The sequence below is a fragment of the Oryzias latipes genome, chromosome 10 (assembly GCF_002234675.1).
Source record: "Oryzias latipes chromosome 10, ASM223467v1".
In the NCBI taxonomy this organism is placed as follows: Eukaryota; Metazoa; Chordata; class Actinopteri; order Beloniformes; family Adrianichthyidae; genus Oryzias; species Oryzias latipes.
The window spans coordinates 10,021,298-10,048,200 of record NC_019868.2 but is presented as its reverse complement, the minus strand read 5'-3'; the positions used below and the strand labels follow the sequence as shown (position 1 = coordinate 10,048,200).

At 41.0% G+C, this 26,903-nt stretch overlaps 2 protein-coding genes across 2 annotated transcripts in view; one reads left to right on the top strand and one right to left on the bottom strand.

Moving 5' to 3' along the window:
- Window positions 1-9,104, top strand: part of zdhhc9 (zinc finger DHHC-type containing 9) — a 29,367-nt gene extending 20,263 nt beyond the window's left edge. Inside the window, exons 6-9 of the mRNA XM_023959015.1 lie at window positions 549-651; window positions 5,248-5,351; window positions 5,428-5,524; window positions 6,306-9,104. Of these exons, the coding sequence (XP_023814783.1) occupies window positions 549-651; window positions 5,248-5,351; window positions 5,428-5,524; window positions 6,306-6,509 (508 nt within the window). The 3' untranslated portion in view covers window positions 6,510-9,104. The remainder of the gene's footprint in view (window positions 1-548; window positions 652-5,247; window positions 5,352-5,427; window positions 5,525-6,305) is intronic.
- A 3,884-nt stretch (window positions 9,105-12,988) lies between these two features.
- sash3 (SAM and SH3 domain containing 3) lies at window positions 12,989-20,560 on the bottom strand. Its single transcript, XM_004073093.4, has 8 exons — window positions 20,372-20,560; window positions 18,062-18,157; window positions 16,922-17,056; window positions 15,729-15,864; window positions 14,913-15,070; window positions 14,496-14,699; window positions 14,107-14,251; window positions 12,989-13,566 (listed from the first exon to the last, which is right to left on the bottom strand). The coding sequence occupies exons 1-8, from the start codon at window positions 20,426-20,428 to the stop codon at window positions 13,322-13,324; spliced, it is 1,176 nt and encodes a 391-aa protein (XP_004073141.1). The 5' UTR covers window positions 20,429-20,560; the 3' UTR covers window positions 12,989-13,321.
- Between the last annotated feature and the right edge of the window lie 6,343 nt (window positions 20,561-26,903).

Sequence of the window (26,903 nt, the reverse complement as noted above, 5' to 3'; positions counted from 1 at the left end):
AGCTTCTGTAAAGAGACGGAAACAAATGTGCAGACTGCATAACAGAAACATGTAAGGAAGAAATCAAAAGTAATTGGTATCAGTTTTCTGCTATTTATTCTCTATTAATCAGTTTTATAAGTATTCAATGCTATGTTTTCAAAATTAAAATTCTAAAACTAATATTAAAATTAGTTTTTGTGAGAGAAAGCTGCAAAAAAAAGCCTTTCATGGAACGTTTAAATGACTTAGGTTGGGAATTGCAATTATCTGTGGAACAACAACCAAAAAAAGTGAGTTTTATAAATTAAATCTATCTTTTGCAGATTTCATGTTGACATTTTGTTCATAGATGAAAGCACTATATAATCCAACCATGAACACCGTGTTTTGTGGTAAACTCTGTGTTTGACATTAATCTTCTGGCTTTCAAGAAATTCAAAACAATTCCTATAAAAATAAAAGCAGAAATGGGTAAAAACACGAACATTTGAGATGCAAACAGCCCCTTTTTAAAAGGCTAAGCTGCTTAGAAACGCATGTTTTTGTTTTCCTTAACTGGATCTCACTGTGCTGGAGGTTCTGGTGTGTTTCTTTACGCTCTGGTCTGTTGTGGGATTGACTGGCTTCCACACTTACCTGATCTCTCTCAACCAGACCACCAATGAGGATGTAAGTATATCTCATCAAACATACATGAGTGCAGATAGTTTCTAATCTTCTGAATCCTCTCAGTTTTCTGTTAAAATCTCTCTACTTCTAGTTTTCTGTCATTTATAAACATGCACACAAAAAAAGGTTAATTTTAGCAGCCACTTTGGTTAAGGAGTGTTATTCAAGGCTTTAATGACTGTGTTTATTTGTAACAAATTTGCAGCCCGCTAAGGATTTTAAAGTAGTTCCAAGTTGCTGAAATAAAAGCATTTTGCTATTAATCCTTGATAAAAAAATTCCCATGTGTTGCAATTAATTTCTGCTCATCACGACACAAAAATATAAAGCACATTGTCAAGTCTGTAAAAATGAGAAAGGTAGCATTTTTCTAAATGATCTTATAGATCACAAGAGTAAAAAATGAAGTTGAATGTACTTTTTAATTCAGCTCATTAAATCTCTCTATTTTCTGTGTTTCGGTCAGAGTTTTATTAAAAAAACATTCAGGTCATTTAGGTCTAAGCAACAGCATATTATTGCACAGCCACTAAGATTGTTATTTTGAGCAGCCAAATGTAAAATGGATGACATCATCCAATCAGCAACTTCTACCTGTTAAGACAAAAACTAGCATAAAAATGTCAAAATGTTGGAAACATGTTCAGAGGAATGGGAACTATTTAATACGCAATACACAATTTTTGCTAGTTTCCAAAACGGGCAGGGCAGTGACACCAATGCAGGTGTATTATGGTCACATTGCCTTGTGCTTTAAAGCAGAAGAGCAGCTTAACTTGAACAAAAAACAAACAAAAAAACAAACAAAAGAAAATTGCAACATACTGATTTTGACTGCTCATGTAGCTTGTTTTTCCAGTTTGAAATACCTCTTCCCACACCCACTGAAAAAGGGGCCCCTTAGAAAAGAGTCACAAATTCTGACCCTATTGGCAGAAAAAAAGAATTCACAAATTAAGAATAAACGCCTATCACTTAGAAATGCTTTCTTAAACTAAGAATATGCTGTTGAAAAACTTTCTTGATAATATCATTTTTCTTGCAAGACAGAAAATAAGACATGTTTCTCAAAGCAAGGGTCTTTTTACTTTCTCAAGATTCATTTTTTTCAGTGGCAAATCTTCTGACTCCTGAATATTAGCTAAATCACAAACATTTCAGCTCCGGTATAACAAGTATAACTTGATGGTTACTGACATAGAACTTAAATTCCAGTTCTGACAGGGTTAAACCTTGATCTAGCAGATGCCCAGCAATGTTTGCTTCACCCTTATGACACCACTGTGCTGTCCTTGACCCAAATTACGTCCGTGGAGCTGCTTGGTAGCCACAGGTGGATCTAGAGGAGTTGGGCAGCTCCCAAATAAGATAGTGAAACTGTTACTGTTGATGTGAAAAGAGTGTCCTTGTAAAGAGAGTTCACTCTCGTCACACCAGAAATATGATAGTTTCCTTGTGTGCTTTCTCTTTTCTTTTCAACTTCCACATAAATTAAACAGAGATTATGATCCTCAAAGTCATTTTTTTATTTCCCACTTTGCCTGGATAATAACTTGAGCCAGTAATGATTTTACACCAACGCAGAATTTGCATTAGCCATGCAGCGATGATAACAGGGGCTCTTAGAGCTCCACCTCCTTACATTTCCAGTTTTTCTGCTTGTTAGCTGCTCCTTCTAGTCCAAGCGCACGCCTCCTGAAGCTTGTAAAGGGGATTTTCCCGCCTAGAGGGGAAGCCATGTTTCATGTCACTTTGACAATCGTTTGCTGGGAGCATAGCTGTAATGATACGACTGTGTTCCTGTGTTGTGTCTACACAACCTCCTTGTTTGGATGTGAGCTGGCCTCATTGAGTGCATGTGTACCTTCTGCCGGATGGGAAGTGAGACACTCCACAGTCAGCCTTCAGCTTTACTTGGCGTAAACATACATGTCTTGAAATTGAAATATGATCATCTGCAGGTTTTCTGGAGCCACATCTAAAACTGCAGCTCAGATCATGGAAATGTTTCTCCAAAAGCTGTTTAATGAGTACCAGAAGAATAAACTCTGTTTAGCTTTCAACAGCAAGACGCTACTTTACTTTTTCTGCATTCTTAGGATAAAAATCAGTGGGATTTTATCCTAAGACTTGTGATGCATCTAGAGGCTGGAGAAAAATGTTTAAAACTACATGTGATAAGGAAAAAATGTTTCAGAAGGGTGTGAATTTTATAATCAGACAGCTATCTAGGAGCAGAGAGCTGTTACCGTGACAACTCCCCTGGCTCAGTTCTGAAGGACTGAGGCCTGGTAAATCAACCAAACAAGCTTATTGTACACTAAAGTAAATGAAATGGAGAAAACAACAAGGCTGGAATGAGAATAAACCTAACAAACTGTTTGAGGAGATTTTCCAATTGTCTGGGGTCCATCTTCTAGTTTAAAGACCCACCCTGAGGAAAACAGTGATTTCAATGTTTTTAATACGTCTTTGTGGCATTTTTCTGTTGATAGAGGACAAATATTAAGAAAATTCTGCTTAAAATTGCATTTCTGATTATTTCTTTATTCAAATAGTTGAAAATCAGGAGCAGATGAAAAAATCCAGTTTAAAAAAGCTTATAGTTGTTTAGTAGAAAATACCCTGGGTGGGCCACAAACTCCTCCCCGCTCCGTTCTGATGCATCCACTTGAAGATAACTAGATCCATGTACGTCTTTGTTTTCCTCATCTGAGCTGGTATCTGGCTCAAAACTGTATGGTTGGAAAGCTACAATATTGCTCACCATTTTTGTGGTACCGGTAATATTACGCCTGAAGTGTGAGGGGCTGTGAGCTAGTGGGAGAGCATGTAAACAGATGGGTGAGGGGGAATGGGGTCGGGCTCACTCTGTGCCTACAGTCCCGCCCAAAACGCTGAGTTGAATCTCTAATGAACTACTGCCAACTCTACAGAAACTATGTCCTAGAAAACAACACTGTTTTTTTATTTTTACTTTGGCTAAAAACAGCCCAATCATAATAATTGCGTCCATTGGGAATGTTTTGAAAATAGCTCAAATATGGTCATTTGGTCTTTAGGGAATACTTTTTCTATCTGAAGCCAAGAATTCCTGTGTGCTCTGTAGATGTTTGAAGTTCTCCAATTGAAAAAAAATCCCTTTTTTCCCCCAAATTATCATCTGGATGTTTCTGTTGGAGGAGTTTGTGGCAGGTTTGCATGCAGAGCTTTCTCTATGTGTGGTAGGGGCTTGCTAACCCAGATCTGACTGACTGTTCCCCGATAAGAAGCAGAACACCGATGATGATGGGAGTTGGTGCCTTCTAGATGACTAAAAGCGAAGTAGTGCACTCGTGCTTTGTTGTAATGATTAATTTATACAAGCCTTTTTTTTCCAGCGAGACTGCTGGCCTAATTTTTTTCTTTCATTTTATTGGTAATGAAACCTTGCATCGTACACCTGCAGAGTTGCTGCAGGCACCGAAATGATGGCTGTCCGCCCAGCCATTTCAGTGTCTGATCGACCTAATAATAGATGCATTGATACCTGCAGGGGCTGGGAACACAGCCAGAAGGTACCAGTCCAGCAGAGAGGAAGAGAGCGTTAGAGGAGCAGAGAAGGGAAAGACAGTAGTGAGGAGAGGCAAAGGAAGACACCTTGAGCTACTCTGGACTCATGCATGACACATGCTCTTTCAGCTGTGTCTCACTCACTCGACCCTGCAGATGCATGGAGGGATGCAGCACTGAGGGGCCTTGTGGAAGCTTGTGACCTACATTCTCATCCAGAGATGCTTTCTGTCTCAGAGGAGGTTCACTCAGTTCATGCTGGATCCTGAAAAATGCAGAGGTCATAAAACTTACTACGATTCCATTTTGTTCCACTGTTTACAGTCACAAGCAGAAAAACCTAGCCTTTATTTCAAATATTAATGCCAGTAAACCTTGGTCATAATTTTGCGACTTTTCCTATAGTTAGCACTAATATTTCCAAGCATGTGGAAGCTCTTTGCTTTATTGCTTTGTGGCATTGACATCAAGTCATTCCTTTACTAGACACATGGGCATTTTTGTTTTTTGTCTTTTAGCATTTGGCCCTAAACATAAAAACAGCTTTCATTTTATTGTAAGATGTAAACCTGGCTTTGAATTGGCTCTTAAAGCTGACACGAGGACACTAACTGCTCCAAACCAAGCTGAAGGAGGCACAGATGTGTGCAACATGGCTTTAAATTATTTTCCATGCTCCATAAAGTCAAAATAATAACTAATCTCTGAAAACAGAAATTTAAAGAAGCATTACTTTAAGCCACAGTTGCAAATTATTGTCTAAAATACTTTTAAAGCTTCACATAATGTTTTGCTGTAAATAATAAAAAAACATCAGGATTATTTCCATATAATTTCACAACTACTTTTTTGTGGTTTCACTTGCCATCATAATTCGACTTTAAGCAGGATTTGTTAAATCCTGGGAAGGTATATTTTAGGAGGTAAAATCTCAACAAGTGTGGTTAACTTCTAAAAATAGGATTCTGTCTTTTAAATAAGACATAAATAAAGAGATTCTTTTTTAGAACTAACTCTGTGAAATAAACTGATGTGTATTTTTAGATAAAAGGATCTTGGTCAGGAAAGAACAGAGTCCAGAACCCTTACAGCCACAAGAACATCATCAAAAATTGCTGCGAGGTTCTTTGTGGGCCAGCATACCCGAGGTAAGGGCCACTGCTCTGCAGTCTCTGAAGTGATGTGGTTTTGGAGGTGGGCTGACCGCCTCGTCTCTCTGTTTAGTGTGTTGGACAGAAGAGGACTGATGCCGGAGGATTCGTCCAGTGCTCTGACCAGTTTTGCTCCTTCTTCCACCAGCATCCCAGCACCACAAACCACGGTGAGCACTCACGGAAGGCTCCTCAAGCAAATGCTCCTCCTCGGGGCTGCAAGACTGAGTAATACAGAGTAGCAACATTAAACAGTACTTAAACAAAAAAATGACGTTTCCCTTCATTCAGTGGTGGATTTTTTCTTTTAATGTTTCCAAATCAAAATAATGTTCCAAATGTTTACAGTACTGATTAACCTATAATAGATTAACTGAGGTTAGTTGATTATCACCTACTCTTTATTTCTGCATAGGTTAGAGTCATATTAACATAGTGACGTGGTGAAACAACTGAGAATGTAGCTGGTTCAATCTGGTGACCCAGACATGGCGATGAGCCTGAACTCTGCGCTTGTTTTTCAAATAAAGATAAACCAAGGCTATTCTCCTGACATGAAGCTAATCCATATCTGCCATTGCAAGGGCGCTAAAGAGCCACACCGTTTCAGTTTCATGCCAAATTGCGAGATTTCCACGGCCTCAACATGTTGCACCAAGCCTCTTGCGACTGTCTGTGGCAGACATGCACTGGTAAAGAGCAAAAAAGGAAGAAGAAGACCCTCCCTACTTGTCCATTGTGGACACCATGGGCTGAACCTGCATTTAGTTTGATCTTGAACATGCCTCATATGCCTGGTATGTACCTGGCTTTAGAGGCAGACTAAGTCTCATAGCTAACATGTTTGTATGTGAGGACAGACTGATCTTGTACACACTTGCTGTATGTGTTTTTATGTGATTCATCTTTTTCAGTACAGTTGATCATGATAGTACTTTGATTTTTTCACAGAAAACTACAGCTCCACTCATCCCCAATGAACACACCCCTGATGATGCTAAACCAAACATCGCTGCCTCAGCAGAGAAAACCTCCTCCCACAAAGCCAAGAGCCCTCCCCCTAAAGAGGAGCAGCCTCCATTACCAACGGTGCCGCCCCTGGCTTCACCCGAGACAGATGCAGAGACGTCAATTTCCAAGGATAAGATGTATTAGCTGCATGGGGTTGGCAGCTTGTCCTAGAGCTCCTCCTTTAGCATCCCTTCTCTTTGCAAACTGGACTGTTAATAATCAATGTCTGTATACCAGGCAGGTGACACAGTTATTCCCGACTCTTGTCCCTGATTTCCTGAAGAGCGGATCTTCTGCTGCCTCTTGGCTCATCTTCCCGGCATTCACTGCAGATGTCTGATTGACGCTTAGGTCCCGGAGGAGGAGGAGTGATTCAAGAAGAGGTCAGCAGCATTCTATCTCCTGAAGAACTGCACTGGAAATCCATAAAAGGGAGAAAAGACTGCAGAAAACCTCTGCTTTTACTCTGATGAGACATTTGATCCTTACTAAAACTGTAACATTAATGTGAGAGGCCGGGTCATGTCATATACGCCATGCATCGGATGGACAAAAGAGCAATCAATGGCTTTTGAACAGATGTGGAATACAGGACAGTCATCTCTCTTGTGCATACATTACCTGTCCTATGCAAACTACAGGAAGGCTGGACAAGCAGCTTTGAAGAATGTGGATGAAGATCAAACCTCACACGATGTGAAGATGGAAAGTGAAGACACTAAGAAAAACTGCGGGCTCCTTCCATACAAAGTCTATTCTATCTTCTGATTCAGTTCAGGTGTCACTTAAGTGCACCTAATCTTTTCACTTTTTGTAAAATGATAGCAACCAGATCAATGTCTACCCTTCCTGTTATGTATAATCAAGTATGCAGTGTGATGTAAAACAGTGACAAAATTATTTGCAGGTTCTCTGCGTCTTTAAGCCGCAGGATGCGAGACAGAAAAGGCCTGATGAGCAAAGACACACATAGTGACAGTGCCTTATTGAAAAAGCTGCCTCAGCAGCAGCTAAAAAGCCCTTCAGTGTTAAAGTAGGAAGAAATGAATCAGCCGAGTCATTAGATATTTACATAACCCGTTTCATTGGAAACAAGTATGTGCCCCTTCACTAAATCTGAAAATAAAGCTTGAAGCAGCTGTTATGGCGAGCATGACATAATGAAAACAATGGGGAGCCGTTAGCATGCATTGCCATAAAAAATTAAGTTACGTATTTTCAAAAGAAGACAATATGCAAATTAATCATTGTACGCTGTGGCGTGTTTTCCTTACTTTTTCCTTTAAAGCTGAAGTGTCTTCCCTGTTTCCAATGCTACGCTAAGCTAACATTTCTTATCATTTATGACACTAAACTCATTCATTTTATCTTACCAAGAAGCAAATCTGAAGGGATGCATTCTGAAATATTTAAGTGTCATTAAAAAAAAAAGAAACATTTCTGCTTCACACAAATTCATACAAAAATACAAACTCTTTCCCCCCCCCGCAAAAATGGATTTTTCCTCTATAAAGTTTTTGCTGGTGTAAATAGGTACAAGTGGAAGACAGGACTGTGTAAAGTGCACAAGAGATGGGTTATATTTCCTCTATTATTCCTTCTCTTCTTGCAGTATTTTGCCTCTAAATTCAGCTCTTCCTCCTCTGTCACCAGGCTAGCTACTGCAGTGCAGTTGACTGACAGGCTTATTATCACAACACAGAAAGGAGATTCTGTCTTTCCATTCTTATTTTGGTCTGCTTGAGCATCTTCAAAGAGTGGTAAATAGAAAAAGGTCCAACTTAAAAATAGCTTTTAGATAATGTTAGATGATAGGGAGAGTTTGTATTTGTGATTGTGTCATATTCAAGATCGAGTTTGTGTTTGTGAATCTTATCCATGTAGATAATAGCTGACAACTCTGACCAACGTGAGCTGAAATCTCGTAAAAAATTTGAAGGTGCAGAAGATTTCAACACTTGACGCTGTATTTTTGTGTGTGAAGGCATATAACATTCAAGACCAATATCAGGCACCTTTCAAACAAATTAAAGATGACCAAAAACTCCAATGTAAACATTGTTTTTTTAGTAATAATTGGATTTCGTATTAAAACAATGTGTTTGAGTAAATAACCACAGATTCTCGGTAAAAACCCCAAATATAAATTACTAAATAAATTGAGCAAATGCTAAGATTTTGAAGAAATAACCAGTAATAGAGATAATGGCCATCCCTTATGTTGTATATTAATTTCTTATTATATGAATTGTTTAATGGGGGATGATAAAGCTGTGATTCAGTATTACCTGTGTGTGAATTTGTTTAATACACTTTCAGAGAAAAGTAAAAATTTCCAGTTGGATGTAATAGACTTAGAGCATTTAAAAGAAAAAAACAGAATTTCTTTCCGACTTTGACTCGACTCACCGACTTGCAAGAACTCATGCTGTTAATATTAAATCAGATGGAGGTTTGTGTTTTCAAAGCACACGTTAAAGCGACGTTTCAACTTTGTTCTGGCAGTTTGCAGAGCTCTTGTATTTATGAATTCTGTGTTAAAACTACAATCAGATCTGAATGCCCTGATTGTCCTTTTACATTGCATCATGTATACTAACACGGTACATTGATGGAATGCTTATTTATGTTCGCTTTGTTCAGTATCAACACTGTGATTACATGTACTTCATTTAATTTGTTCACTTCTTTTTACATGATTAATGTGTCTGGTAAATAAAACAATGTTGTCTTATAAAGTGAAACTTCCTTGTTTGTTTGTAAAAGTAAGCTGCAATTGGTTTTATAGATTGATTGGGTTACCTCCCAGGATTTTTCAAGAAAGTAAACCACAAAATGCATTTTAAAACAAGAAATGAAAACAGAAGAACACTGATGTAATCATTACTGTAAACATTTAAAAATTATATTAAGAAACATTTCATGGGTTACTGAGGTGTAGAATTTAGCCAATTGAACATGACCTAATGTGCTTTTTTATTAAATATAAAACAAAGCAAATAAAAAAGCTTGCTTGTTATTTGCTATTCTAATCAGTTGTGTTTCTATTTTCACCTAATTAAACGTAATATGAGAAAAATACATGAGTTATTAAGAAAGTGGCACTATTTTGTTATGTGCCTCCCCTTTTTATTTATAATAGTTCAGTCCAACTTCTTACAGTCCCACTCCGATCATCTTTTGATTTATTGTAGAAGAGTTCCTAGTGGTCTGTTAATTATAACTATGCCATTTTAAGGCAAAATTGAAAAACTTGTGTCTTTTTATAGGACATAGTTTCTGCAGGAGTTCATTAGAAATTTGCCTATGAGTTGTGGGTAGGACTGTTGGCGGCGGAGTAAGCCTGTCCCCATTTCCCGTCACCTCACCATTTATATGCACTCCCTCTAGCTTACAGCCCCTCACACCCCCAACCTTACATTATAGGTATAACAAAAATGGTGAGCAATATTGGAGCTATTCAGTTGTAGTTTTGATTCAGACTCCAGCTCAGATGAGGAACACAGACATTCATGGATCTATGTGTCTGCTAGCTTGAGGAACCCATAACATGTCAGTTAAATATGCCTCAAAAACATCTAAACCTCCTTCCTTTCTCTTCAGAAAAATTACCTTATTTGTGTAAGGGGTCTCCGCTGAGGCAATCAGTGGTTGCCTCGGCCGGTTGGCCTCCTCGGTCCCGTCGAGGCCTGACCAGAGCTCTTCTAGGGCCGGCGTCTGGGGGTGGGGGCCTGGGCTTGCTCCGGGGGGGGGCGACGCTTTCTGGCTCCTCTCTCTCTGTGTGGGGTGGGTGGTGCCGGGCCTAGGGTGTCGGCGCCTCCGGGGGTGGGCCCCTGGGCTGGGTGGCCCTGGCCCCTTTGCTGGGGGTGGGCTGGGGGACGGCTGTTTGACCACCGGGGGACAGTCTACCAGCTGTCCCCAACTTACCCCCTTCCTTATATAACCTCATATTAGGGTGAGGGGGTGGGGGGTCTAGCCTGCGATGCGCCTTGGGGGGGGGCTACTTGGGAGTGGCCCCCCTCCTATGGTTGCCGTATGGAGTGGGCCCCCCCTCTTTCGGTTTTATTTGCACCTTAGACATGTAGGGTCCTTGGTAGGGGGGGTGCTTGGACATCACTGCAAGCAAGCAGCAGATGTCCTCCTGGCACCCTACCCGCCAATTTTAACCGGACCTTAGACATTTAGGGCCCCTTGGTGTGTAGGGTGAGGGGACATCACTGTGAGTAATCAGGAGATGTCCCCTTAGTGTCCTACTCGCCAATTTTAACTGCACCCCCCTTAGTACACACACCCCTCCCCCCTCAATATATACATTCAAACATAAACACACACACATGCACACAAACACCCTCTCAAACACCCATACACGCACACACATTTTACAAGGAAGGTGGGACCTGGGTCCATCTGTCCCCTACCCCTTCCCTGGTAGGTGGTGCGGGCCCCTTGGCGATGGCGGCCGTGTCCCTTGGGTGCCGGCTCCCTGGGCCCGGCGGTGCTCTCTCCGCGCGGTGGGGGGGTTCATATTACACCTGAGCCGGGGGTGTTCGTGTCCCTGGGGGGTGGGTCCTGGTCCTTGCCCCTGGGCGCTGGGCCCCGCCAAACTTCCAACATGGCCGAGCCTGGTCGGGCCATATTTATAACATCCCTTGTCGGCCGCCCTTTTTTCCCCGGGGTTCCCCCCTCCCGGGCGGGGGCGGCGGGCCCCTGCCTTGCTCCTACCTGGACCAACCGTGGGCCGGGTGGGTGGCTGCCTGGAGTGCGAGGCGGGTCTCCCTTGGGGGGTCCTGGCTCGTACCTGGGGTCGGGGCGGGGGGATGCCCGGAACTCCTGGGTGGTGGTGGGGTGCTCGTCTGGGGCTGTGGGCGTCCCTCTCCGGTGGGGCCCTGCGTTGGGCTCTTCCGGCGCGGCAGGGGGCTGCTTTCCTGGCTGGGCTGGGGCGGCGCTCTCTTTCCCTCTGCGCCTCCCTGCTCTCTGGCTCTGGGGGCCTCGCGGCGGTCCTGCTGGCCCTGGCCTGGGTGGCGGTCTTGGTCGCCCGGGGGGCGGTTGTTCCCTACCTGTTCCCGTGTGGCGTTGGGGGAATTCCGGCTGCCGCTGCTGCTGCGGCGGGGGTATGGGTGTGGGGGTGGCTGGGCGCTCCTCCTCCTTCTTTTCACATTCCACCATCCATTTTAGAAGAACATAAACACTCACCTGAGCACAGGTGTTAGCTCACCTTTGCACTAATAGTTTGCATGATTGAATGAATGAAAGATTTCACACTAGTTGGTTTAAAGGCATAGGTATGCGTTCGTGAACACTATCTGTTTTGTGTGCATGTTGACATGTGGACATTTTTGCGGCTAGCAGGTGTGTTGATAATATTTGAGTGTGTGTGAACAGGCCCCGCCCTTTTTGTACTACATTTGAACCGTACCGTAACGATAAACAACCAGTAAACCTGTCTGCTCTATGCTGCTTCATGGTCTTACCCCCCTTCCCCTCCTATTATCACCCTCCTACCCCCCCCTCTCTCTAACGTCCCTCTCTCTTCTTCCCCTCTTTCCTTTTCCGTCCGGTCCAACACCAAAGATTTTCAAACATGATTGAAATTAATAAAGGTTGGCCTCAATTACAAAAGGGGTTTATTCAGACATACGTTTGGTTTGTCTGAAGATGAATAACCCCTCTTGTTAAAATAAAATATGTCCAACACAAGAGGCCCTCAGCTCTCATCTGTTTGCCTAGCTGTTGGACAGGACAAGTTAAAAAAAAAAAAAAAAAAAAAAAGAAAAGACATGAACTACAGAATTGCTGTAAAGGAAATTGGAGTCTTATTGCCATCTGCTGGCACAACAGATACACCAGCAACACAAGGTATTCATCTAGTGCAGACCCAGACTGCAATCTGCCTTCAGGGTAAAAAAATCCCCACCAGAGAACAGCAACAGAGCATGAAAAGCTTGTGACACTTGTGTCTTGCAATGCCGCTCACTTATCACTTTTAATAAAGAAATAAAAGTCTCAACAACAATTCAGCTGCTTTAAATTTGAAGAATGTTTCAAATTTATTTATTTACTTAATTATTGATTTATACACATTTGCCAATGGGCCAAAGCCGATTAATAGGCAAAGTCACACACTAAAATCACAAATTCCTCATATAAATATTCCAAATTACTATAATAAAACAGAAAGGTGCATTATTTCAAAACTTAAAAAAGCATAGATGTATGTTAAAAGACACGATTTAAAAGTGTAGGAGTCTGCAGTGAGAAGCCAAAGTGACGACATGAAGAGATACAAACAGAAATTCGACAAAACCGTTAAAACATGAGCAAGTGGAACATGGAATAAAAGAGCTGGTGGTTCGTTGATCAACATGGAGTCCAAAGCAGCCAAACAGAAGAGTCAATCTTGCCGATCATTATGTTCCTCATAAAGGTGAGATCTGATTGAACCCCACATGACTCCAGTGTTGGGACAACACAGGATTTTTTTATTTTGTTTATTTCTCTTATGCAATCAGTTCGATTTTTATATTATTTTTTTAGTTGTTATTTTTCCTTTGATATTTACTGGGAATTTTCTTTAATGAAAAATCCAGTCAATTAGAACCTCAGACCATTAAAAGACTACATTCTCAATATTTTGCTCAACTCTTTTTATTTAACATGTATTTACAACACTTCATCATAAGGACAAACATACATCCGCTCAACACGACTTATTCAAAAACATAAACATATTTTACACTCTTTTGATAAGCAGTGAATACAGGATGGAGCTACATACAGGAGAGAATCCTGAAATGTTAAAGTTGTGCCTTTCAAAAGAAAAAAAAAAGCAATAGGTGTGATAGTTGCATGTTTGGCTGTTTGTTGGAAACCGTCATGTTTGTTCAGTCTTTCAGCCTCATGAAATAAAACCCACAGTCTTTGAAAGCTGAGAAGGAGGAACCTTCTACTAGTTCCTCTCATGGTCCTTCATCCACTGTGAGCTCTTGGAGCTGCTCCTGTACAGCGTCTACCTCCTGAGTCTGATGCTCCTTTTCCTCTGACTCCTGCTCTTGTTTTTCAGTTTCCTGATCCATCTTCTCTGCTTTTGGATCCTCTCGTCCACCCTCTAAGTTCTCAGAGCTCTCGAAGCAGCCTGAATCCCTTGGTTCCTCCCTGGCTTTGTTGCTCTCCTCCTCTTCGTCCGGCTCAGACTCCTCTTCAGCTGTGCGAAACAAAGACATTTTTATCAAAAGTTGGACATTTTTAAATGATTTCTTCTATTGTTTTTTGACTCTGACAAGCGTAAACATCATATATTTTTCCAAAGTTTTACAATCAATAACTTTTTTTTAAACTTTGTGTTAACATTTTCATCCCTTTGATTTAAATCAGTTCCTGCACAATACATGAAAGGCTACCTAACATGGAGGTCAAAATGAATATTAATGAAAAACAGAACAGTTTTTCTATACAAAAATAGAGACAGTTTGCTCATAAACTTCAAAATCTATTCAAAGATCCAGAAAATAAATAGCTTCTATGCTTTTTAGTTGAAGGGAAACCCAAAAATTGATGGAAATTAGAGAAAAAGGGAGAGAAATTAAACAGAAAAGTGAGCAGAGCTGTGATAATCTGAGGCTGAGCTGTTCCCTAATAGACTGTTAAAAAGATTTACAGCATAAACTAAACTAAATATGAAATTACATGGCATTGTTGAATCACCAGCAGGGAAGTGAATGTGTTTTGGTGTGTGTGGACCTACAGTCTCTCAGCATCTCAGTGGCGTTCAGGATCTTGGAGCACTGGTCTGGGTCTGTGATGTTCAGCTCATTCAGGTGGGATTCCTTCAGTCCGGCAAAGTCTTCCAAGCTCTGGAAACCATGCATGGACAGGACCGAACTCAGTTCCTGAAACACAGAAGAGTGTGTCAAAAGCATAGAAGATTTAGTGTATTCTGTTGGTTTCCTCTGCAAGAACATTTGTGTACTTGATTTTTTAAATGCTGTTACCTTCCATTATTGTTAAATCCATATCATAAACTGTGACACTTTTTAAAGAATGTTATGAATCAAACTACAGCCTGTGTTCAGGTGACCTGATCTAACTATAACAGCTGAGGTCTTCGCTTAAAGGCGAAGAGTATTTCCTCACCGTGAGGCCGATGGTGACCAAGACCTCCTCCAGGGTTTTGGGCTTGTTTTTAAATTTCTGGCTGTTGCTGCGTCTCTTCGCCTGAGGGCTTTCATCTGAGAGGAGTGTGACGTAGATGAACTTAAAGGAGCCCATTTTGTTGTTGAGCTTCCCGGTCCAGGTGCCCATGGGAGGCTTGTCTATGATGTGGATGATGTCTCCTTTCTGTATGAAAGCAGACACATCTTATCCTTTTTATCCACCTCTTTTTAAGCGTTCACTGTGTAATTCCGAGCCCATCCGAGTGCAGGAATAACACTTAAAATATGAACGACCAGAAATGCAGATTCAAATCTGTCTGCAAAGATTCACAAGGTCCTCAGAGGATGCTAATGTCAGACGTGTCATGCAGCAGGAGAGACCATCTTCTGCACTCACTTGGAGTTTCAGAGACTCCACGTCGTAGGGGCTTGGAGTGAAATCAGTGTGGACCACAGCACGGCCACAGAACGGGCCATTGTAGGAGATGCCGTTCTCCTCCAGTCTCATGCTGTCTCTCTGACTGTAGCCACTGTCCAGACTCTGTCTGTCGCTGCCTGAAGACAAAAGAAGAAGACTTAGATCCAGGTGGGAGGAAATCCTCCAAAAGGTAGGCATTGATCAATACTTTCTGCATGAATGGTGTTAGTGGGATAATCCCTCTATGGCTCCACTCTGACACATGTGAAACAAAGGATGAGACTTTCTTTACTTTTATTCACATTGTGTTATAGTTATAGTTTTTATGCTTTTCATTTGTAGTGGTTATGAAGATTTCTTTAGGTAATGAGGCCCAGATCCTTGAAAAACCTCTCCCAACTCAGTTTTTGTACTTGGTATCTGTAAAAATCACTTCCAAACCCCTGGCGATCTATTGATTCAAATATGCATCAAACCACTTCAGCTCCGAAATTACCTTTCAGCATCTACTTCAAAGCAAAGACAGAAGCGATATTGTTTTTCAAGTTGGAAATAAATTTAGGTGTGAAAGGGTCTAAAGTATTGTGTTAAATCAACCAGGTAAGTCCGGAATTCAGTGATTTCCTCTGGATGACACCTGGTAAGAGTTCACATGGTGAAAAGATCAGGAAAATGCAGTTTTTAAAAGTAGGTTTAGCCTTTTTTTTTTTTTTAAATAGGGTTACATGTCATGTCTGCACTCAGATGTGACAGGAGACGCTTCAATTAGCAGTTTGGTTCCATCATCGGGCTTACTGGCAGAGAGCTGGCGGCTGATGGGGCTGGGCGTGGTGTCCTCTGAGCCTGTCGAGCAGACAGAGGTCCTCTGTCCTGCACTCAGATCTGGGAGCCAGTCAACAGAGACGGGGGACAATTCCTCACCGCTCTCCCCCTGCGGACAACGAGGTCGACCTTCATATTTAAAGCCTACATCTTATTGTTATTCTCTTTTGGTCTTGCTTCTATTTTTGTGGTCAGAGAAATACAAAACAAAAAAATCCACAACAACCAACTATTTACACTAGTTGAATAAATGCATAAAAGAACAAGATTAAAATGTTTGGGGTTTGTTTTTAACTGTACTTATCTGTAAGTATTTTTATGCTTAATTTTAAATTGTTCTAAATTTTTGGCACTTCCTACATGCAGTGTCTTTTACAGAACTTTTCCTCTCTAAACCAACCAGTGAGCCTGGACAGAATTTTTGTAAACTTTTTTCACTTTGCGAATACAATTATTTAACAATATTAATATTTTTACTAATTATGATTTTATAAATCTGTTAGATTTTACACTGATTGTTATAGGACAAGTAGTCAATGCCCAGAAAGTATTAAAACTGTTATTGCACAAAAGGTTACACACTTTGTTGGTTTAAAAGCTTTTTTAAAGCAGGTATTGATGATTAAAAAATAAAAGCTAAATTATCATAAAAAATATTACATTATCTTATACTACTTGATGCCATAAGAAATTATTTAGTCATAGAATTTCATTTTTTTAAACTTTGGTTATATAACATATTTATTCATAACAGAAATAATATATAACATAAAAAATGTATCTTTGTTTTTTTTAATTTTTTAGATCAACTGTAAATTGCAGGTTCATGTTCTGATGTGCAGTGCAGGAATTTGTCCACCAGATGGCAACATTTTGTAATTTTTACTGTTTACTTTAGTTAGAAATTGAAGTATGCCCTCCTGACTACCAACAATGCCAATGTGTCGTCTATAGAGGATATTTTTAAACCTGAATCTACCAGAAGTTAAGGGGGGGGGGGGGGGGGGGCTCTGGGAATTGTAGTTTTTGGTGGATTTAACATTTATTTGGCAGGACAGTTTTTTCTTTTTTGCTAGTCAGGAGGGTATTTGAAAGTATATGCATCATACACTTGATTCCCCTTGCATGTTTGTCGGGCTTTGTTTACACATGAGAAGCTCCTTTACCCCTTCCTCAGCCAGAGCCTTCTGAACCATCTTGGATGTTTTGCGAGTCATTGTGCGTGAGATCACGTTGCGCCATTTCTTTCCCAGTTTGCTGCCGCTTTTCACTGCTTCTTCTGCTGTCCCATTTTCTGCCACCTGACAGAAAAGTGGAAACAAGTTTATGAAGATGACTCAGGTTGTTAAAATAAAATAAAATGAACAATTACAATGAACTGAAGCTGAATTAGAAATTAGCATCTATCAGGGCCTTCAGGTGTTTACTTCTCATAAACTTGTAGGTTGGCAGTGTTGTGGTGAAGGGGTTTCTACACATAGTGCAGGGAGCCACAAAGTCACACACAAACAGCTGCACTTTAATGTGGCCGACTGCTTAAAAGCACAGTTACGAAACACTGCATACGAGCTGAGTTCCTGTTCATGAGTAAAAGTATTAAAAGTAGTAAAAGTCTAGTTCTATAAGGAAAAACCATACTAGAGGTCCTGATCTCCTTTCACAATACACTTTTGTGATAGTAATTTGTAAGAATAAAACACGTTTTTAAGCTAATTCTAACAACAAAGACTGTAGCAGAGACAGCAGAGGATTTAAACTAAAGTTCTCAAAAAATATTTTGATGCCAGACTCCATTTTCAGAGCTCGTAGAGTCTTCCATTCTCCTGGGGGGCCTCTACAACAGACTTCTGCTCAGTCTGTCTTGCATAAAGGCTCTCTGCATGACTACTTCTCACCAGAGGACATCCTGTCTGCACGCTGCAGTCATCGGTCCTCTGCACAGCGCTTCTCGTTCTTACTTCCTCTCTGTTTCAGTATTTCGGCACTAACTTCCACTCAGCTTGCCGAATGTTGTTGGCGAGTGACAAATATGCTTTGTGATCTCTGAAGCCCTAACATCTGCTGGCAACTGGAGCAGTGTGTTAAAATTAGGAAGCAGGAGCCTAGCACTTCTGTAGCAACCGTGACTGACAACCATCCTGCCTGTTCCCTTGCATGGTGTCATGCTCCAGGGCGGATGAGCGGTTTACGGTATTGAATGAGGAACTGGATGATATAATATATGTAAGACCCGTCACTTAGGACGCCACACATCTACTTCAAGTGTTGTCATTCTGTGTTGTTTTCTGTGTTTGGGTGGAACTCACACTCTCGTCTAAGGTGAACTCCTTGTCTGATGCAACAGGAGATGTGGGTTTGTTTTTTATGAAGTCCTTGAAGCTGCTGGACCTCTGCAGGGTGAGCTGCAAGCACAAAAAACATGGATGAGTCCAACTTGAATAGAAAGGACCGGTGTAAACAGCAGGAGGCATGTGGAGCACATGTCTGTCTGTTGTTTAGTGGTTTTTGGTGCAACACCAATAAAGAACTTATCTCTTGCAAATGTGTGAACACAAAGAATCTGCAGGCGGTTTACTCAGAAGCAGCAACTTACAATGTTTTTAACTAAACATCTATCAAACCTCCATGACTGCACAATGCAAGTCTTACAAAGAAAAACGTGTTTTTTAATCTCTTGAAAAGTTGAGTGAATTAATTGTAAATGTGAATTTAGATGGACCACATTACAGATAAGATCAGACCTTTTCATGTGCAAGTCTGAGAATAAAAAAAAAAACACTGAAGCAGGAAACCAACAAGTGAGAAACCCACAAGAGGGTAAAATGAAATACAACTTCATCGTATGCACTTGATGAACTTGGTATCTTCAAAGGGCATGCAGACTTCTAAAAAAGAGGACGTTTTGTTGCTGGTACACACCACTTAGATCTGTTTTGACAGCAGGGAATTTTTTTTTTAATATGATGGTCAAAGTAATTTCTGGAGCCTTCAGGCTTATTCTTGTGAGGAAAAACATTTTAGTCACTTGCTAATCTTTTCAGGTTCTTGATATTGCAATAAACCAGCAGGTCACACTTAAGTTTGGTGTAGAAAATGTTTATGAAGAAGAAAGAGTGTTTGAATTGTTTTTGGGAAAGTCTCACATTCAAACCATGTGAGACTAAGATGAACAATATGCTGGAAAATGGTCCTTTGTTGAAATAAGTGCAAAGCAGAGATGTTTGTTTACAACCCCCCAAATCAAGCCATGATGGATGCCTGAAAACACCTGCTCAGCATGGTGGGGTGGGAAGGATGATGTGGGTTTCTTTTGCTTCCAGTGGAGCTGCATCAGAATGACTGGCAAAGAGAAGAATCGGGTTTGGTGGTGGCCTTTCAAAACAAAGATCTCATCTCAGCCGACATGTTGGGGTGACTCTTCAAAAACTGTTCTCAACAAACTGCAATGAACTGCAGCTACTTTTTAGAGAAAGACAAATCAAAAGCAATGACTGCAAGTTTATAAAAGCTACAACGGGTTACACTGGGTTCTGAAGAAAAACTTAGTTTTTCTTAGAGTTTCTCAAAACTTAGATTTTCTTAAAAGTTTAAACTAACTTTCAATCTAACAACTATTGAATAGAAATTTTTAGCGATGAGAAAAGCATCATTTTTCTCATGTGAGGTGAACTCTCTGGCAGCACTGAATAGTCATTTGCCTAGTGTAATCATGAAAATAGAGGAAATTAAAGTTGATGTAAAATGTTTTATTTATTTTTAGTATTTCCTCACCACAGACCATAAAGCAGGGAAAACTTAGCAGCTTTTACAAATAAAGTTTATTTAACATTTTGCTTAGGCAGTCAAAAGCAGCTATTTTGTGCTGTGAGGAAGTGCTTTTGAGAATTTTCCATTTAAACCAAGTCACCCTGCAAAATCTTACTGCAGCTCATCCTTCTGTTTTTGTTGAAACCACAGGAGCTGGGCAAAGCTGCAGTAACTTCTGCCAGCCAATCAATGCAAGCATCCCTATCCCCTGTGGCTGACGCTTTGTGAAAAGCTGAGGCTTCAACCATCAGTGCTCCCTGATCAGCTTGTCCCTTTGAACGTGCCAACACCTGCAGGTCAATGTTTAGCTTTATTTTACTGTTGGAGCTCACAGATGAAGAAGCAACTGATTTTCTTCCAACTCAACTGTCTTTCTGTGACGGTTGTGTTTGCAGAGATAAGACAAAAAAAAAGCCAGCAAGAAGTGTGATGACAAGCCGTGAGTTAGACCACAGAAAAAGAGATGTGGAAGGAAAAAAAAGGGGGCTCTGGTGTTTTGTGTAGGAGGTTCATGCCGGCTGGAGACGAGGGCAACCGAAGCCTGATGTGAGTCAAACCTATGTGCAGCAATGAATCATCCAACCAGAATAGAGGAACTCAAAGAGCACGGGTTGTTGCAGAAAAGTAAAAAATAACTTGAGTAACTATCACGTTTTTTTTATCCATAGCGTTAACTTAAGATGACAGGTTGACAACATTGGAACACAAACTGACTGGGAAGTTATAAAAGACCACATCAGCCATTGCAGTGGCTAAAAGTTGACTTTTTCTAAATAAACTCTGCTTTCTGATGTAAAATAAAAGCTCACCTTCTTCTTCTGCACCTGCTCCTTCTCCGAGGCATTTGAAGGCTTTCGCCTCAGCATCCTCTTCCTCAGTGATCCTCAGACCTTTCCGGACAAAATGCTGAGAAAGCTGCCCTCTTTTTTTGCGAGCAAGTATCAGTGTCACTGTGCTGTCACAGCCAGAGTCAGATCACAGAAGGGCTGAGGTGCACACTGCTGCAGCCGAATGAAGCGCACAAAGCAGGAAGTCACATGACCATGCAGAAACAGAGGAGGCAAACCCTGTTTTTGGAACTCAACCACACGAAGGCCTACGGCTTGGTTACATATGTCACTCATAATGATGTTCTGTGAGCTCTCTGTCTAAAACCTGAACACAATCACAAAATGTGCTCAAGCAGCTTTAAAAAGATGTGATAAAATAGGAAACCTCTACTTAAATTAAACAGATTCAGTCAACTGTGGATGTTTTTTTTTTTTAAAGGTTCATGTCTGTGAAGTTAGAAAGTCTTCTGACTGTGTTGCAACGATTTCCAATTGTTTTTAATGTTGTGAAGTTATAGTCATAGTGAGCACAGTTGGAGTTTGGAAGCGAAAGACAAGCAAAGATGACATATATAGAAACTCCACAGTGGCTATGCAGCTGCATCTTTCAACAGTCAAAACAGAAGCAAATCTTTTGCTCAGACGTTCAGGCCAGATCTGTTTAATCAAAAATGTATGTTCAGTGCATACGCAAGGGTGACACAGATTCACAAAAATGTGCAAATGTAATTCCAAGACAAGATGGAAGTGCAAAAAGAGTAGAGTTTTTAATAGTAGTTTAAAAGAAAACCACATGACAAGTGTATGCCCTATTTCAGTTTCCTGTCACTTGAATAAAGGTTGGCAACAACATGATGAGAGTGTGAGACCTGGAGAGCATGCAGGAAGGTAAATATCAGGCAACAACAGGGAAATTTAGAAGAAAACTAAAATAAAGAAGTCAAGCAAAATGCAAAACAAAAAAATAGAACAGCCACAAATTACAGTTTGACATTTGTTAAAAACTGTTAAAATTCAACTTTTGTAAAACTTATCAGGAACTAAAACTTAAAGATTCCGGACACAATATTGGGGTGGATGGGGGAGGGGGGTAGTAGTGGTTCCACTCTTGCCTCACAGCAAGAAGGCCTTGGTTCTAATTCCATCTGGGACCTCATTCTGTGTAGTTTGCATGTTCTAGCTGTGCACGTGTGGGCTCTCTTCAGCTTCTTTCCACCTTCCACATAAACATGTTTCATTAGTTGATGATTCTACATTGTCCCTAGTGAATGTGTGTGTTTGAGTGTGTGGCCCTGTGACAGACTGGCGACCTGTTCAGGGTGCACCCCGCCTTTGCCCTACAGTAGCTGGGATGGGCTCCAGCAGTCCTGTGATCTCAAAAGGGATTCAAACGGTTCTGAAGAAGGATGGAAGGAACCAATAACAAAGGCATGTGTTTGACAAAAAGGTGCAGACAATTTTTGTCTTCTGGTAACAAAACAGCATGGCACCATGGACACCGTATAAGTGCAAAAATGTTTTTACTGTTGCATTCAGTAAACACAGGTCCAAACATTGTGACTGACACGTTTCTTTTATGCTTTTAGAGATTGTAATGTGGGCCTGCAGATTTTTTCCTTATAACCACAGGTGCAAGATACAAAAAGGCAACTAAAGCCAAGTCTTGACCCTTGTGCCATCCTAGCCACTTTAATGTTGGGAGTCATGTGGGGTCATCTAGACCTCACAAGACAGTGTGCTGAACCTTTTTTCTTCAATGATTTGTGATCTTCACTGGTTTCCATGGATAACATGAAATCCTCTCCACCGTCATCCACCTTTGTCATGGTAGGGATGGTAGGGATAAAACGTCAATGTTCATCTTGACCCCATAGGATAGCACAAGGGTTATGGGACAACAGATCGACGATGAAACAACATCCCTAATTGTCTTAGTCTGGGCCAGACTAAGGGTTCTGTCCGCTGCACCACCTTTGAGCATCAAGAAGAAATAAATGTAAATGTTGCATTTCAGTGAGTGTGTTTACTTCTGTTGCATTTAATGGTAATTTACCTTTTAGGGTAACCTCCTAAGGCTGAACGGAAGCAAGAAGGCCCCCGGTTCAAGTCCCGGCTAGGGGACCTGAAACAGAACATCAATGGGGGACCTTTCTGTGTGGAGTTTGCATGTTCTCCCTCCAGGATCTCCAGCTTCCTCCCACTATCCAAAAACATGCTTCGTAGGTTAATGGTCACTCTAAATTATCCATATGTGTGACTGTGACTGTGAGAGTGGATGGATGTGTGATTGTGGACATTCTACCCTGCGACAGACTGCCCAGGGTGTCCCCCTGCCTCCACCCATAAGTGGCCGGGATAGGCTCCGGCAGCCCCGTGACCCTGAAAGGGATAAAACGGAATAGAAAAAATGAATGAAAGGTAACCTCCTAATTGTTACGTGGCACACTTACCTGGCTTTAACTATTTTCTGCATTTGAAAAATACATTTTTGATAGTGTTGCCTGCCTGTTGTATAGCTTGTTGGAGGACTACATTTTTAGTGTTTTATACATTGTCACTTGATATTGGAAATTTGGAACCTTTTTTATGAGCACAGCTGAAAATAAAGTTTCCTTTAAGGAAAATAAAGGAAAATAAGTGTCTCTCTGTTTGACTGTCTACTCACCCAACCAAAGAACTTACTGACTGCCAAGGTCAGTAATTTCACCCCCAACCCTACAATTAGCTGAGGGCTGCTCTGGAGCTATATTCAGAAGGTGGGAACAGATGATGTAAATAGTTTGGAGAGGAATCAATTTTTCTGTCTGGTGTTTGCCTCTGCACATCATTGGACGCATTATCTGTAAACTGCCTGAAAGCAAATTAAAGGTCAATGAATAAATCACATGCCTCATTAATTTAAGCTTACTCTAAAGAAATGTGACTGAAGCAGAAAACTTGGACAAGGACAAAATACTGATTTTAAAGTTGCTGTGGTGGAAGGAAAACTTTCATCACTCAACCAGCAGCAGCCACACAATTCACAAAAATAGAAGAAACCTTTGTTCGCAAAAGCAGTGATCTCATCCTTCCAGTTCCTCTGTTCTTCAGTCCAGAAAGATGGCCTCGTCTCTTCCAAGATCTCACCTGTTGTGAAAAGTTTCTGCATCTGTGTGTGTGTATTGTTCTGCAGTCTGGCAAAATCATGCTTGGTGAGTGGTTTCATACACAAATGTGAGTTGTTTAAAGTTTTTCAGATACATTAAATGATCTCTTTATCGCAAGTTTTCTCATGTACTCTTTTATCTTACATGTCGCAAAAAGATGCAAAAAACCCTAAAACAAATGATTTGTTTGAGCTTTGACTCTCAGCTGAGTTACTGAGTCAAAACCGAAATTGAAACACTTCCATCTCTCTTCAAAATAAAAGTGTTGGCTGTGAGAGCAAGTTCCTCTTACAGAAACTAGCATTGTGAAAAACATTGTCTGCTTGATGTTTCTATTAGAAAATATTTGCATCAATCTTACTTGGAGAACCTCCAACAGATAACTCCTACCACCTTATTTTCAGCATTTTGTCAATACATTTGTTGCTATAGATTTAATGTTAATGTGATCATACAGTTTTCTGCTGGGTTAATGAAACAAAACGAATTTTAATCTGCCCCCAGTTTTCTATTATTGATAAATTACTTAAAGATGCCAGGAATTAAACTAAAGACATGCAATTCTACACTTTCCACGAAGCTGAAAAAGTATTAGACTAAACTTTGAAAATGAGCTTACTTTTAACTTTTTAACGAGACACCCATGTGGACAAATTGAAGACATATCAAACCTGAGACAGTCTGAGCAGTTCGCCCCTGAGAAGTGAACAAGTACTAGCTGTTTGGTGGAAAAGTCTCTGACTTTGGCAGAAGTCATTTGATTACAACCAAATACAAATTTCTCCAGGACTGTTGATTGAATTTGTTTCATAGTGATTCTGTTTGAACCGAATTTTAAATACAATATCTGCTTTCGAGACAATTACTACTTTATAGACAACTGTTTTTTTAATCTCACTAACCCTTGTGCTATCCTAGGCACTAACATTGGGAGTTGGGTCATCTAGACCCACTATACAGTGCTCTGAACCTTTTTTCTTCAATGATTTGTGATCTTCACTGGTGTCCATGGATTACATGAAATCTTTCCACCTTTATCCACCTTTGTCATGGTAGAAAGAACACGTCAATATAAGGGTGGGGTCATCTAAGATAGCACAAGGGTTAACTAGGCAGTGTACCAACAATTCAGTCCACACATGGGAGTATTTGCAAGTTCAGCATTTTAACCCTTTTGCCACCCACACATTTTAATTTCTCTGTTGCTGGTCAGTGTCAAATCTACTGCTCCTTTCCCTAGAAAGGTTCATGAGTCCTTCAGCCATTGCGCTATAAAGCCAGCAAAACCTTGATATCTAAAAAAGATATTAAATGGCTGCTTTGATTTCTTTCTTTTACAGTTAATAGTACATTGTTCAAGAATATATTGCTAAAAATACATGTAATTTTGAAGTACCGTAATTTCAGGACTACAAGCCGCTACTTTTTTCCTGCGCTTACAGCCCTGCGGCTTATTCAGTGACGCGGCTAATTTATGGATTTAATTAGCAGGCAGCCATGTACGTACTTTCGAACTCAGTGAAAAGTTTGAATTCTTTGTCTAACACCAAGCGCAAGGCATTTATATTAGCAGCCAAACAGCATGGAGTTGACTTCAGGTCTTAGACACTTCAGTCATGGTTCAACAAAATGAAACACGCATGCCCGGCCGCATCCCAGAATCCTTTGGGGCCATTAGACCCAACGTGCACGTGATCGCCGCTACAATATGATGAAGCTTTCAAGTTAAAAGCAATCGTTAAAAGCAGCGTAAAAAAGTCCACCGTCACCAACGGGTTTGGAAAAGCCGGTTTGCTGCGTGACGGAGAGAACAGCGCATGGAGTGAATGTACACTCCATTTACGGTTTCTAAGGAAACCGTAAAAGCGGAATTTTGCTTTGAAAAACTCACAGCCTCCGTGTGAGCTGGAGACATCATCTCCTGCTGATTGAGCTGCGGGGCCGATGGCAGTCTGAAGGCTCCCACACGTAACAACGCACCCGCCCCTCATACACAAAACGTACAGTATTAAGTCCGATTGCTTTGCACAGAAACGATTTGCTCCATCCACCGGCGCAACGGGGACGAAGTGCTCCTCCCTGAAGCCGCCCTGGCCAGAGGTTTCGGAGTAGATAGGAAGGGGAGACAAGGAGCGCGCGGGGCGGGAGCGGAGCGCGGAGGCGTCTGCGGAGTGCAGAGGCTTCTGAATTCTGACGCACGCGCCGCACTGAGGCGCGCGTATCGCGCTGAGGCGCGCGCTTTTCAGTCGCCGCTGCTGTATTTTACCGGTGTGTTTTTTAACCAGCCCTGTTACTCCCATAACGCTGCCGCGACACAAGCGGAAGGAGAGCTGTACCCGTTCACCCCTCCATGCACTGCTGATACTTGCTCATTCTTAAACACGTACAACAGAATGGCGAGCCGGGCGTTGGCCCCGCCTTTAGCCCCTAAGACTCATGGGAAATGTGGAATCGCGGATGTAAATTTCCTCATCATAACTGAGGGATGTAATGTTGATTATATCGTTACTGTTTGTAATTTTATGTATGATACCTAGATTGTCAATAAGTAAAAAAAAAATGAAATAAAAACACCATAACTGAGGAACTTGTGAACAGAATAGAGTTCCATGCTGTTTGGCAGATGTCGATACACTCAAATACATGAGCCAGAGGCAAAGCTGGCACCACCCACAACGTGCAATGAATTGCACTCACTCTGGGATGCTGTACATGATCGGTCAGGATGACAATATCGCCTAACAAATCGGCTTGTACTCTGACGCGGCTTGTGTATGCATAAAACTAATTAAACACGTGAAAATGGGTGGGTGCGGCTTGTAATCGGGTGCGCTTTGTAGTCCGGAATTTACGGTAATTGATAAACCTGCTTTTTTTTAATTGAAAAGTACTGAATGCCACATTGGTTAAAGATTGGTGCGAGTGTTTGGCAGCAGAGATGCTATCAGTGTGTGCGCTTTGGGCCTTTTAAAGAAGGCAGTAAAGTGCTATATAAGCATACACCATTTACCATTTTAAAAATTGATTGCATATAAGCTGAAAACTTTGTTTTTTTAGATTCTTATTTCTTTCTCACGTTTTCAAGTTTTTTTTTTATCCTCACGCTATTTATTTCTGGTAGAACATGATGGAACCACCTAAGCTTCTTCTCTTTTACTATCTAAACATCTTGATACTGCATCCTAAGTTAGCCATGTCTATTTACACATGCCAATGAGTATCCATGATGTAAAATGTATCTCAATTACATCAGTGGTTCTCATTGTCAGAATCACAGGCTCGGATCAATAAGTAGATGGAATGACTTTTTGTCTTTTGAACTGAACTTTAAACTATGCTTGACTCATACAGGTCAGGTAAATGTT

Bases quoted from the DNA above. Each gene is read 5' to 3' on its own strand.
- sash3 (XM_004073093.4), bottom strand. From the start codon at position 20,428: ATGCTGAGGCGAAAGCCTTCAAATGCCTCGGAGAAGGAGCAGGTGCAG. The intron at 17,057-18,061 runs GTGAGTTCCACC...CTTTTCTGTCAG, and splicing joins AGTTCACCTTAGACGAGAGT to GTGGCAGAAAATGGGACAGC. The intron at 15,865-16,921 runs GTAAAGGAGCTT...CGTTGTCCGCAG, and splicing joins AGGCTCTGGCTGAGGAAGGG to GGGGAGAGCGGTGAGGAATT.